Genomic DNA, 13,291 nt, shown 5'->3' with positions numbered 1-13,291 from the left:
AGTCGACATAATCGTGACTAGTCGACTAATTGTGGCAGCCCTATTTATATGTAATGTAAATGTAAGGCCTTAATTTATGTCCCTTATATTGTCAGGCTGTAGCAAGTGACTGACTATGCAGTGCTGGCTTTTACTAACATTCCTAATGCTGAGCAACTTCAAGACCTCAGCAGCTGAAGGTAGGTACCGTCCTCTTTGCAATTTGGATTCTTTCTTTATTTCTTTCTTTATTTCTTTCTTCAGGATAGAGGATTTTGAGAACAGAGCTTTTTGACACTTCCAACATCACAGTGTTAACTTAAAAATGATTATGGTAAACAGAAGTCTGATTTAAATTTTTTAATTGAACTGTAACGAAATGTCTTCCTTTCACATTGTGACAAGAACTCCACGTCTCTGCCTTATTAAAAGTGTGTGGATGTTTCAGAAACAGCAGTGTTGAAACAGCAAGTGGCATCTGGGCTTGGTTGAAAGGATATCTGAATTTCAAGCACGCAGCACAGCAGGTCCACTAGTGCCAGGTTGACCAGCAGCGTGGGGGCGGGGCAGATTTTGGCAGAAGTTGGTGACAAACTTAGTGGCATAATAATTTATATTCAGGATTTTATTTTAATTCTGTGTGTGAAATTATAGTATTGGACAGCATCAGTTTGAACACAATGAGAATCATTGTTGCTGGAAAATGTGCTTTAATTTTCCACTGTATTATATTGTTCTGTTTTGGCAATTGTGCTGCTTCTTGATAAAAACTCTTAGACTGTATATCGAAAAATGGTAAAGTTAATTTAAAATATATAAATACAGCTTTTCAGCACCAATACTTTTTTGAGATTGTAGCCAGCAGATACTTACAGCATCAGGACAGTACAACCAGAGAATGAAGCACAATTTGCTGTTTGACTCTCAGGGCAGATAAACTTGAACCTAATGCCTGGTGTGAGCTGGAGCCCCTCAGCATTAAGTAAGCAATGGAGCAGAGGAGCTGTATTCTCTGTAATGATGGTGCTCCATCCAATGTCTTTTTTTTTTTTTTTTTTCGGATGAGTTGGGGATAAGTTGAGGTAGTGCCCATCCAACATCCTGCTACTTACTCTCTTTTCAATGACTGTGGTCAAATGCTCTTGATTTTGAAAAAAAATGTAAAAAAAAAAAATAAATAAAAAGCAGGTGTTTATTTTTTTATCTTCTTGTTTCTTACCCCAGTATGTGTTATTTACTGATGTGGCTTATTCTTACATCCACTCACCTTCAGCGTGTGTCTTATTACAGTCTGTAAGTATATTTATGTAATTGCTGTTATACATTTTCGTACCCTTTTGTTTGTTATTTTTTTCTTGACAACCAATTCTGAACTGCCCTTTGGAAAGCTTCATAATGGATGTCTGTAAGGACATGTCCGTCACTGCAATGATGCCCGTCGTCCAGTCTGCATGTTGCGTGGTGTTTTCTTGTTGTTGTTGTTGTTGTTGTTGTTTTTTAAGTGACCTCATTCTGTCTTAGTCCAAACCTGTTATTTTTCTTATTTTTGCATGTAAATGTTACATATGTATGGTTGTGGTATTTCCTGTCCTTTAAAGCACCACATACTGAAGAACCCTTTAACAAAACATTTTAGTATCAGTTCGATATGTTTAGGCAAGCTGTGTTGTTGCTGTGTCATCTCAATAGGAGGAACACATGCAGTTAGGGCCTAAAAAAAACACTTGATAGCATTGGTTTAAATCAAAGTAACCATAATGTTAGTTATCAGGATGTGCTGTAGGTCAGTAAAGTTATTGATATGTTGGTTAAAAGAGGTCAGTGTTTTCAGGTTTGTCCTGAACTTCTGAACACATTCCAGCCACTGTGTGGATTTGTTAATTTTCACCAGCAGCTCATCTAATTTACTTTGATCAGATGTGTCAAGTAAAAAGTAAAAATACTTTACCTTACTTAAAGAAAAAAATATTTTTTCTTTTTACTTTTTCTCCTTCCATTTTTACCCAATTATCTGTACTTTTTAGTCCTTATATTCTAAAAAATAACCTTGTTATTCATATTTCATTTAATCTTGTTTTCATTTTGGCTCATCATTTAAAAAGAACCTTTTCAGCTAAATCTCTCCATCCGAATAGAGTGAATCTTATTGTTGTTGGATGAGAAGTATAAACATGTACTATTCCAGCACCCTGTTGGTTTACATGTGATCACACCTGCACACGTCAAATCACACTCCAGCAAGAACATTGAAATTGACCTATTGACCAATTGACCCATATAACTTTGTTGGATTACATAACAAAAAAGTAAAAAAATAAAATTTGTAAAAATTATCCATATATGGAGATTTGAAAAATGTCCAAGCTAAACTTCTTTCATATATTTGCATTGTACATTAATTTTAATATAAGACTTTAGTCATTATGACTTTTAGGAAAAATGTGTTTGGGGTTAGTGCACTAAGGGCTACTGTGGCCCGGCCTAAGCCTTTGTCCTTAATGAGATAATTAATGATAAATCACTTAATGAGTAATTTCACACTTTTACTTGAGTAAAAAGCTTGAGTTTATACTTCGACTTCTACAAAAGTAAGTCTAGTATCTATACTTCTACGTGAGTAATGAATGTGAAGACTTTTACACACCTTTGATTTTGATGATAACCTTGGTTTGAGAGGAACTGGTAATGCCCACCTTCCTACATGGTACTAAAACTACAGTCCTTTTTTTAAAGTTTAAAACGGTCTATTCTTTACACTTCATAAGTGCCTCTCAATTACATTTTTATGCAACTCTTATATGAATAAAATTCATTTGTTTGATTAACATAGGACTATTAGACTTACAAATTATTGTGTAAACCTGGAAAGTTTGGGATTTATTGGACAGCAAAACAATGAAGAACCAAAAAAATAGGTGGCCATAGTGTTATATTTCCAGTGTAGGTGCAGGTCCTTAAAAAGTCTTAAAATGTCTTAAATTAAAATCTGGGTTATTAAGGTCTTAAATTGCCTAAAATTCACTGTAAATTTGCTGTAGGTATTAAATTTGGTTTAATGCCGGTGGGAAAACACAGTGGCCCATTGTAAACATCTAATCTGGGGACAAATTAGAGGTTAGCAGAGAGCTAGCTAACATTAGTGGCGAGTTAGCCAACATGTTAATTTTAGCAGCAAGCTAGCTAGCATACTAACTTTAGCTAGCTTAAAAGAGGTAGCTAACATTAACAGGGATAGAACTAAGGTTAGCGGAGAGCGAGAACTAAAGAAATTATGACTATATTTTTATTTCTTAAATTATGTTTATTGAGAAAAAGCATTAGGTTTGACTTTTAAAATGGTGCAGTAACCCTAAGCTCTATATTTTACCTACAAAGAACTAACTAAATAAAATAAATAAAGAAATAACCTTTCATGTTTATTTCCATTCAAGTTCCAAGACTTGATTACTGCTACAAGGAAACCGACTGCAGTAAGTCTGAACACACTAAACTTACATTTTCATTGTTTCTTTTTATTCAGGCTGTCTGTGTCCTTTTCAATGATTTTTATTTTTATTTATTTGTCTCTAATTTCTGACCCAACAGATCCTTATTTGTGGGTGAAGTCTTACCCCTCATGCCTACCTCAGAAAGACAAGCTCCACTCACCCATAGATCTGAATGATGAAGCTGTGAGGAATGATACTGTTCCAGCCCTGATGTTTCGGGGCCTTGCTCGTTCCGGGACTGTGAAGAATGTTCGGGACACAGGTACAGCCTGCTCTGTCTTTATGCTTATTAATTATTAATATATATAATTACTTTGATTTTCATTTAAGGTGAAGGCGGCAGTTTTCCAGAGAGGTATTAAGCCTAGTCTTTGACTACACAGCATTTTAAATAGAGATTTTCGATTGAAAGGAAATATATTCTAAAATGTATCTTAATCCCAAGAACTTTTCGCTTTCACTTTTGAAGTTGCCATTTTAAGATCCTAGTTGTCTGACAAACACTCTACAAATAAATACAAACTATTATATATAGAAATGTATTTATATATGACTGGCTAAAACACTATTCAACATTTACATGTATAAATGGTGAACATATATAGTCACCATTTATACATATGTACATACGTACGTACATATTTATACAGCTCTGGAAAAAAATTAAGAGACCAATTCCATTTCTGAATCATTTTCTCTGATATTGCCATTTATAGGTATATGTTTGAGTAAAATGAACATTGTGGTTTTATTTTATAAACTACGGACAACATTTCTCCCAAATCTCCAAAAATATTGTAATTTAAAGAAAAAACATTATTTGCAGAAAATGAGGAATGTCTGAAATAACAAAAAAGATGCAGAGCTTTCAGGATAGAAAGTTTTATTTATAAAGTTTTAAGAGTTCAGAAATCAAAATTTGGTGGAATAACCCTGGTTTTTAATCACAGTTTTCATGCATCTTGGCATGTTCTTCTCCACAAGTCATACACACTGCTTTTGGGTAACTTTATGCCACTCCTGGTGCAAAAATCCATGCAGTGCAGCTTGGTTTGATGGCTTGTGATCATCCATCTTCATCTTGATTATATTTCAGAGGATTTCAATTTGGTAAAATTTAAAGAAACTCATCATTTTAAAATGGTCCCTTTTATATATGTATGTGTGTGTGTATGTATAATTGGTGAAGAGTATTTTAGCCTCTCACGCGAGGACCAATGCTTCAATAATTGCGACTTTTCGCATATTTCTCATTTCTTTATGCTATTTTATTACCAATATGTATGTGGCATGTAATTGTCAATAAAAATGACAATAACCTAGTTTATCGCAATAATTTCTTGGACAACATATTGTCATCTTAAAAAATGTAATTGTGACAGGCCTACTGGACATTTTCCTTTTAATGGAAGTTCTTCATTAAAAAGCTGTGTAGTCCATGACTAGGTTGAATCTCTGCCTGGGAAACTGCCCACATGTGTTTTGATCTTGTCAGGAATTTCATGAGAATCTTGTGGATATTAAGTTGTCTAAAGTCTGTCACTGTGAAAAAAGTATTTTTTCAGTAATTATTTAGTACATTTAATGACTGTCTTTTAATCCATTCTGAAATCCACCAAAACGGTCAGATTAAATTTAAGTAGTTGTTGTTCATAAACTCTGTGGTAGTATTTGTGATTTCAGTCTGCACTGAATGTTTTACTATAGCATTGTAATTAAATTTTCACCTCTGGGATATGCATTTGTTTGTATGTGTGTCTTCAGTTGTTGTGGACTTTGATGAATGTATGACCGTCTCAGGAGGTTGGTTGAAATATAAATACAGACTTGTACAGATAAGGTTCCACTGGGGTTCCAAAACCACCAATGGGTCAGAACACACTCTCAACAATCGCAGATTCCCTATGGAGGTACACGCACAACACTCACTTCATCAAGGCTTTATATCCATATGCATTCCCTTCAGTGTACACACAGTGTGAATGTGACAGTTTCCTTGTTTCTGTTATTAGATGCAGTTGGTGGGAGTTGCTCCTGGATATAAGGATGTGAAGTCAGCCTTGAATCAGCAGTCGGGCGTGGCGATGATTGGAGTCTTTATTGATGTATGAAAAAGATCTTGATCATTCTTTGTTTGTTTTTACAGGTTAACACTCAAAAAAAGGTACACAGCCTGGTACACTGTTACTAGAGATAGGTGATTGTGTGCCTACTAAATGTTGAAATGTACAGACAGCAGACCAGTTTAAATACTGTTAACTCTTCTGAGTATCATTCTTAAATTGTATCTCCATTTTTCAAGGTTTTTTCCTTATCCTGTAACATCCCCATTTTGGAGAGACAAGATTTTTTTAAATATTATATTTTTTAAAGCATATCATCATCATACACTGAAAAGTGTTTCAAATAGTACCTCTAGTAATACCATTGAAGAATCATTTGTTTTCTTAAACAATCATGTGTTTAATCGAACAGTGATCATAAAAAAATATCTATATTACATGAAGTTCTTTAAAACAAACATGATTCTTTATGGAACCAAGGGTGGCACTCAAATAACATCTTGTCTACGTTCACATTACAAGCCACATTGCTCAAATCAGATCGCATTTGGCTATCTTGACGGTTCACATTTACAAAAGTAAGTGGCCTGTATCTGTGTGTAAAGGGAACAAATCTGTCCCTGAAATGTCTCTGATGCGCACATTGATACGTGAATAAACCTCGTCTTCTTCACCAACAACAAAACACTTTGTATTTGAGAGACGACTCGTTGCTTTATAAAGGTGAAATGGATGCATTAACAGCTCATATATAAAGCATCTTTTGTTCGAGAGTTCATGTTGAGGTGGAGGAGGTGAAAAAAGGCCAGGTGGTTTGCTTTTGCTTTTTTTTTTTTGTTTTTTTTTTGCAGCTATAGCTGCTCAGCTGCACCAAGAGATGTGTGGGTACGAAAGAGGCATTAAGAGAAAATTAAGAGGCATGAATTCCGATTTGACCGTTCACATGTCAATGTATCGGATACGTATTCAATTTAGGTTTAGATTTGCCACGTTCACACAGCCATGAAAAAATCTGATTCGAGTCACTTCTGCCTGGTAATGTGATCATAGCCTTTGAGGCACCTTTATTTTTAAGAGCTTGGATAATAGTCAAAAAGTTTCAGCATATATTCATATTCCTGTATTACTCTAATGTAGGGGTGGGAATCACAGGGCATTTCATAATAACGATGATATCACTATACTGTGATTCTGTGGTATTCAGTATATTGCAAGGCAATTTTCTATGATACTTTTGGTAAAGCTGTGTTACTAAAGAGGATACAATTCTCCTTAATGTATACAAATACCAGGAATAATGGATTTATTGGTGTCAGTTTCACAGAAATAACTGATATTCCTCACTGCAGGCTTACCCTGTTCGTTTGATTAGCTCCACCATGTTTAGTAATGAAGCAGTGACTTTAGTAACTCAAATTGAGGGTGAGTCTTGGGGAATTTAGAGCTCTTATATTTGAATAAAATATAATCAAATTTTCTTTTGTGGCATTGGCAAAAATTATGCATTTTTATTACCATCATTATTGAGGTTCGTTCTTTGGACAACAGCAAAATGTTTATAGATTTTGAATAGAAACATCAACCCTAAACCAAAGTATAAATGCAACACTATTGATTTTGTTCCAATTTTTTCATGAGCTGAACTCAATGATCTAAAGTTTTTCCTATGTACACAAAAAAAAAACTTTTTTCTCTCTAAATCTGTTAGTGAGCACTTCTCCTTTGCTGAGATAAACCATCCACCAGTCACAGGTGTAGCACATGCATATTAAGATGCTGATTAGACGCAGTGATTTTATTACACAGGTGTACCTCGGACTGGCCACAGTAAAAGGCCTTTGTTAAATATAGAATCCATTTCAAAATTCTTCTTTATGCATTTAAGGCCATCCATAATCTTGCCCCCCATATCTGTCAAATCTTCTCAATATTGCATCTTCTTCCCGCTCCCTCAGATCCTCCCCATCCAAGTATCTCTCTGTACCCTCTGCTTGCCTAAGTATGGGGCTTTCAGCCGTTCTGCTCCCAAACTCTGGAACTCCCTCCCTCCCGAAATCCTTAACATCAATTCTCTTCCTCTATTTAAATCTAAACTCAAAACTCACCTGTTCAAACTAGCCTAAAATCTGTATTAATCTGATAACTCTATTGTCTCCTGTTTTTGTTTCCATTTTGTTTCCTTTTCTTTTTACACTTTGTAAAGTGTCCTTGAGTGTTGTGAAAGGTGCTTATAAATAAAATGTATTATTATTATTAATTAACGGACAACAGCTCTGGTGGACATTCCTGTAGTCAGCACACCAGTTGCATCCGTGGCATTGTGCTTTGCAACAAAACATTTTAGAGTGGCCTTTTATTGGGGCCAGCCCAAGGTCCATCTGTGTAATAATCTCTGTTTCTAGTCAGCATCTTGATATGCCACACGTCAGCAAAGGAGAAGCGCTCACTAACATCGATTTAGACCCAACTGTGAACAAAAAAGAGAAAAGGGCCTTTTGTGTTTATAGGAAAAGTCATAGATCTTTGAGTTCAGCTCATAAAAAAATGGGAGCAAAACCAAAAGTGTTGCATTATATGTTTGTTCAGTGTATTTAGGATGATTAGATTGAGTGTCTTTAATAATCTATTACAGATCCACTGTTCTTTATAAAGAGGTCACATGCTTTGTCAGAACGATCGCAAAAAGATGAAAAGCAATTTGAGTCAAAATAACAATGACATGAATGTTTGTTCTGTCCTTAGATTGGCCCTGTAAACAATGTGCATTTTAAGGCCATTTCGGATGCTGTCAGCAAGGTGCCATACCCAGGTACTTGGGAAATTTCCATCTGTAAGAAGACCACAGCTGTAACTCTGCGCTTTACATTCTGTACTCACCTTTTCATTTCTTTTTCTAGGAGACTCTGTAAAGGTGACTCTACCAACCTTGTTGCAGCTTATGCCCACATCTAATGAACCTGGTAACAGAATTAAGTTCTTTTACTACCAGGGAGGTCTGACTACCCCGCCCTGCAGTCAGACTGTGGACTGGATTGTACTCGAGAATCCTGTCCTGATCTCCAGCGAGCAGGTAAGACCCTGCGCTAATGCTGCATTCACACTGCAGTGAAGCAACAGCAAAGCAAAGCATTTACACTGCAGTGATGCAACAGCAAAGCATTCACACTGCAGTGATGCAATAGCAAAGCAAAGCATTCACACTGCAGTGATGCAATAGCAAAGCAAAGCATTCACACTGCAGTGAAGCAATAGCAAAGCAAAGCATTCACACTGCAGTGAAGCAACAGCAAAGCAAAGCATTCACACTGCAGTGAAGCAACAGCAAAGCAAAGCATTCACACTGCAGTGATGCAAAGCAAAGCATTCACACTGCAGTGATGCAACAGCAAAGCATTCACACTGCAGTGATGCAACAGCAAAGCAAAGAATTCACACTGCAGTGAAGCAACACCATCTGCTGGCCAGTTTAGGGCTCGTCACTTAAAAAAGCAAGCCTTGTTGTCTGCCCTAAACAAGTGTGGTAAAATTGTAATCAAATGCTGTCAGATCTTTAGACATTTATTTTATCATTTTATGTGAGCTTTTTACAGTTGTTTTAAGGGTTTTGGGGGTTTAAAGTATACAGCAGTATAAAACTGGGCTATGCTCATATTGTGATGAATCAGCTTTAGAAGATAGCTGTGAATACTTATATTTTTTAATTGTTTAATTTCTACTCATTCTTTTGTTCTGCCAAAATTAAAAATCATTTTTGCTATTGCAATTACATTTTTACAGTCTACAGAGCATTGCTGTCAGTAAAATGCTGTAAGTAAACTGGGAGAGAGTGTTCTGTGCTGCGTGTGTTTAAAATGAACCGGTTCTGCACTTCTTCTGCTGGGCTCCTGCAACTCTTCCAGTACACTAAGACAGCAAAGCTCTGTAATGCTACAGAACTCCAAGCTCTGCATGTTCTAAATTGACAAGGCTGCATTAATGGAAAAAGCCTATTCTGGTAAAAGGTTGTGGAAAAGAGAATAATTGATTGTAATTGAACCTTTTCACTCCAGCTTTTCTTTCACGCTAAATGATGCAGATGGTCCATTCTCCATTTTTACATACACCATTTAAAGTCAAATGGGAAATTGGAATGATTAAAAAAAATGAGAATATTTTTCCTGTTTTACATATAAACAATATATATACAAAAATAAAAATATGAAATTGTAATTTTTTTGTGAAGAATCAACAAGTGGGACACAATTGTGAAGTGGAGCGCAATTTATTGGATATTTTAAACTTTTTTTTTTTAGAAATAAAAAACTGAAAAGTGAGGCGTGCAATATTATTCAGCCCCTTCACTTTCAGTGAAATGGTAGGAGTATCAGACCACTGCAAATCTTTCCAATTGTTGTTGATTCTTCACAAAACATTACAATTTCATATCTTTATGTTTGAAGCCTGAAATGAGGCAAAAAGGTTGAAAAAGTTCAAGGGGGCCGAATACTTGGAGGTGACTTTAAATATGTATATATATATATGACTTTAAATGGAGGTGCCTCGTGTCCTCCCAAAAATAATAAATTTTTTGCCTCACCTGTACAGTCGGAGAGTCTTGAACTTTACTTACCTGGATGAACAAACAATGTTAATTATGTGTACACAGCATAAATGGTAATAAGTGCTGATGATTGTATGATTTTCAGTGTTAATTTTAACTCATAATGTTAACCAAAAAGTGGTCTTTGAGAAAGCGAGCCAGTACGTAAAAGTGTACTAGGAGGGTAAAAATGCATACCCTTTACACAAACTCTGTACATGCTGGCAGGTCTGCTTCTGCACTTCCGCTACCTTTTTTAAAAAAAATCTTTTTATGGTAATTTTAGGGTAGTTCAGCAAAATGCATGATCACAAATTTTATTATTATTTCCTTTAATTTAAATCTCTCTTTTATTTGACAGTATTTGGCGTTTGTCACTCATCTGTATTACTCTGATAAAAGTGATTCTGACCAGAAACTGTTGGAGGAAAACTATCGTCCCATCCAGTCCAGTGCCATGCATAAAGTCCTCGTGTCTGCTCAAGCTTTAGAATTCCACTTAGCGAGAGGAGCCAGCCGGAGCCTGCAGACGTTCTTCATCCCCCTCTGTGTCCTCCTCAGCCTGCTGCACCTCAGCCTCACAATGGTTTAAACAGAGAAACAGTCAGTGATTGAGTAACAGCCAGCTTAGTGAATGCATTATAAGGAACCATCACAAATTAGCATAGAATTGCTCCTAATTCAGCAAGGCAAACAAATATAACCTTGAATAGTGCACGTGCACACTTTGATTCGCTGGAAAGTGTAAGCGCTTCTTATTTTAATCTAATTCTTTTGACTTCTAAACCAAAACTTAAACCACGTTATTATGTAGTTTAATAATATGGAGAGCAGTAGTGACTGCATTGTTAAAAGTGCATTGGTACTAGTTAGCATTAAGTCTGTTTGTGGTTATCTAAAAAAAAGTTCAGGGTTGTTTTTGAGGTTCAGTATTTTTGTTGTTTTATGTTCTTTTAAGTTCCATTAGCAAAGTGAGCCTTTTCTTGTAGTTAACATATTAGATTTCCATGCTGCTGACTAGCATACTAACTTTCAAATATAACAAATGTTGGTTTTGCTGGTAACCAGTGTTCTTGATCTACTCTTTTATTTTGTATTTTATTTATTTATTATTTATTATTTACAATTCTGTGATTTTTTGAATCAGTGAATTTTCCTACAGTTAGGATGTGAAGTTTCCCTAAACATTTTTTTATGTTCAGAATGCAACCATATGCAATCTATATTATTAATAGAATTAAAAATTAAAGATGCAGTGCATTTATTACCTGTTATATATTATATGTTCTGTTTAGGAACAGTTGTGGATAATTGTGTTTTTGGTACTTATTTGTATCTTGAAAGATACTGTTTGTTTCAGCTTTTTGTTTTTAGTCCTCAAACAGCCTGAGAGCCCTGTTGCAGGGTACTAAAAGTGTGTTCATTAGACTGAAGAGAGTAGAGCATAATTGCCAAAGGTTTTTGTTTGTTTGTTTGTTATGTCTGTACAATTTGATACACGCATACTTATACTTTTGTTTATGTAAGTAGGTTAATGTGTATTTCTGAAAAAACAAAATAGAAATTCCTTGTACCTCATATACCTCACTACAAACCTTGCACCTATCTACACAGCAAACCAAACTGTGAGTGGGGACACTGTGAATGTTCAACTTAATTTGACACTAACACTATTGATTTCATACTGGCAGATTTCCTGTGTATGATGAGCTGCATAAACCTGCACAATGCTATGGTGCTGTTAATATTTAAATGCTGGTGAACATAATTTTGTACATATAGTTTGCACAATCTCAGGATTGTTGGATTTCTGCACTAGTCCATTCATAAACAATAATCTATGCATTGTATTTCAGGTAGGCTGTCTTATTTACAAGCTTTTTTTGCCTAGCTTTGCAGAACTTGCCAAACTGACTTGTTGGACATCTGAATGTTAAATATTGTTTCTTTCTAATATAGAATTCACTGTATTTGGGAGAACAATAAAGTTATTCTTCATTCATGGGCTTGTGGCCTGTATTTGCACAGCAGCTGAAGAGTGTGAACTATTTGGAAACTGTTCTAATTAATCTGACAGCATGCTTTATTTTAGAACGTAATTCCAATCAAATTACTTTTATTTGAATGTTTCTTGCTAATGTTTGTTTGGTGTGCAGCCACCGTACTTTAAAATACTCGGCCTATGTCATAATGGATTTTTGAAGGTGCCGAAATTCAGGTATTTATTTATTTGTTTTTGACACCCCAAAATGAACATAAGAATATTTGGAGAAAGACTTTGTGCCCTGTACAATATGGCTCAGTGCTAAACTCACCCCAAGGCAAATCCTGTCTTTTTTCAGAGACCACTTATTCAGTGAAATAAAGCAGGGCTAAATAGAAACACATTCATTCATACTAGACACCACATCTAGACTGTTTGAAATGAATGAAAAAATGATGGAATGAGCCTTTTAAAAAGTCTTAAGATTTAAAAAGCTTTTCCAATGGTATGAAAACCTGTAAGTGTTCATTTATTGCCTGATTCCATAACATTGGTCTCTAAAAATCTGTGCCCAAATCAGTACACAGTTCCATGAGAATGGCTACTGGAAACCTAAATCAACAAAAATCTTTATAGTCTCTAGAAACACGTCACAGTATTTGTCGTTTTTTTAGGTTTTTGTTGCTGCTATAATAAAATAATAAAAACAATAATAATTATTATTATTACTACAAAATGATAATTACAACAATAATAATAGCAACTACAGTAATATTAATAATAATAATATAATATGTTTTATTATTATTGTTCTTGTTGTTATTAGAATACAGCACATTTCGATTTTTTGAATTGTAAGATAAAACAAACCAGATAATACAAATATAATTTTAATAAAGTATAAGTAAAATACACAAGTTAGTATACAAATAATAAAAGCAGAATAAGATATGGCAAGTTTTAAAACTTTAAACATGCAGACAAAATATATTTGAACAAGAATGTTTATATTTTATTATATTTAAACTTACTTAATCTTACGTTTTTTAATGTTGATTTATGCTGTATATGTAAGGATGGTTTACATTTTTACCTAAAATTCCATACTCTACCACATGATGTCACTAATTCCCGCTCTTTCCGCAGTCTTCTGGCGGAATACGGACGCCTTAAATGTGCACTTGTTTTCACGCCAAGT

General features: G+C 34.9%; 1 protein-coding gene across 3 annotated transcripts in view; it reads left to right on the top strand.

Moving 5' to 3' along the window:
* Positions 1-12,111, top strand: part of LOC103036500 (carbonic anhydrase 2-like) — a 51,374-nt gene extending 39,263 nt beyond the window's left edge. For 2 of the 3 annotated variants that reach the window (XM_049485639.1, XM_049485638.1), the window contains exons 2-9: positions 96-179; positions 3,411-3,449; positions 3,565-3,729; positions 5,232-5,377; positions 5,480-5,572; positions 8,273-8,339; positions 8,428-8,600; positions 10,471-12,111. In XM_049485639.1, coding sequence (XP_049341596.1) covers positions 116-179; positions 3,411-3,449; positions 3,565-3,729; positions 5,232-5,377; positions 5,480-5,572; positions 8,273-8,339; positions 8,428-8,600; positions 10,471-10,701 — 978 coding nt within the window. In that variant the 5' untranslated portion in view covers positions 96-115 and the 3' untranslated portion in view covers positions 10,702-12,111. Of the gene's footprint in view, positions 1-95; positions 180-1,322; positions 1,385-3,410; positions 3,450-3,564; positions 3,730-5,231; positions 5,378-5,479; positions 5,573-8,272; positions 8,340-8,427; positions 8,601-10,470 lie in introns of those variants that run through there. The other variant, XM_049485640.1, reaches the window with a different exon arrangement.
* The last annotated feature ends 1,180 nt before the right edge of the window (positions 12,112-13,291 follow it).

This window comes from Astyanax mexicanus, chromosome 12, assembly GCF_023375975.1.
Source record: "Astyanax mexicanus isolate ESR-SI-001 chromosome 12, AstMex3_surface, whole genome shotgun sequence".
NCBI lineage: Eukaryota > Metazoa > Chordata > Actinopteri > Characiformes > Acestrorhamphidae > Astyanax > Astyanax mexicanus.
Note: the sequence above shows the minus strand (reverse complement) of the source record. Positions and strands in the feature narration are given on the sequence as shown.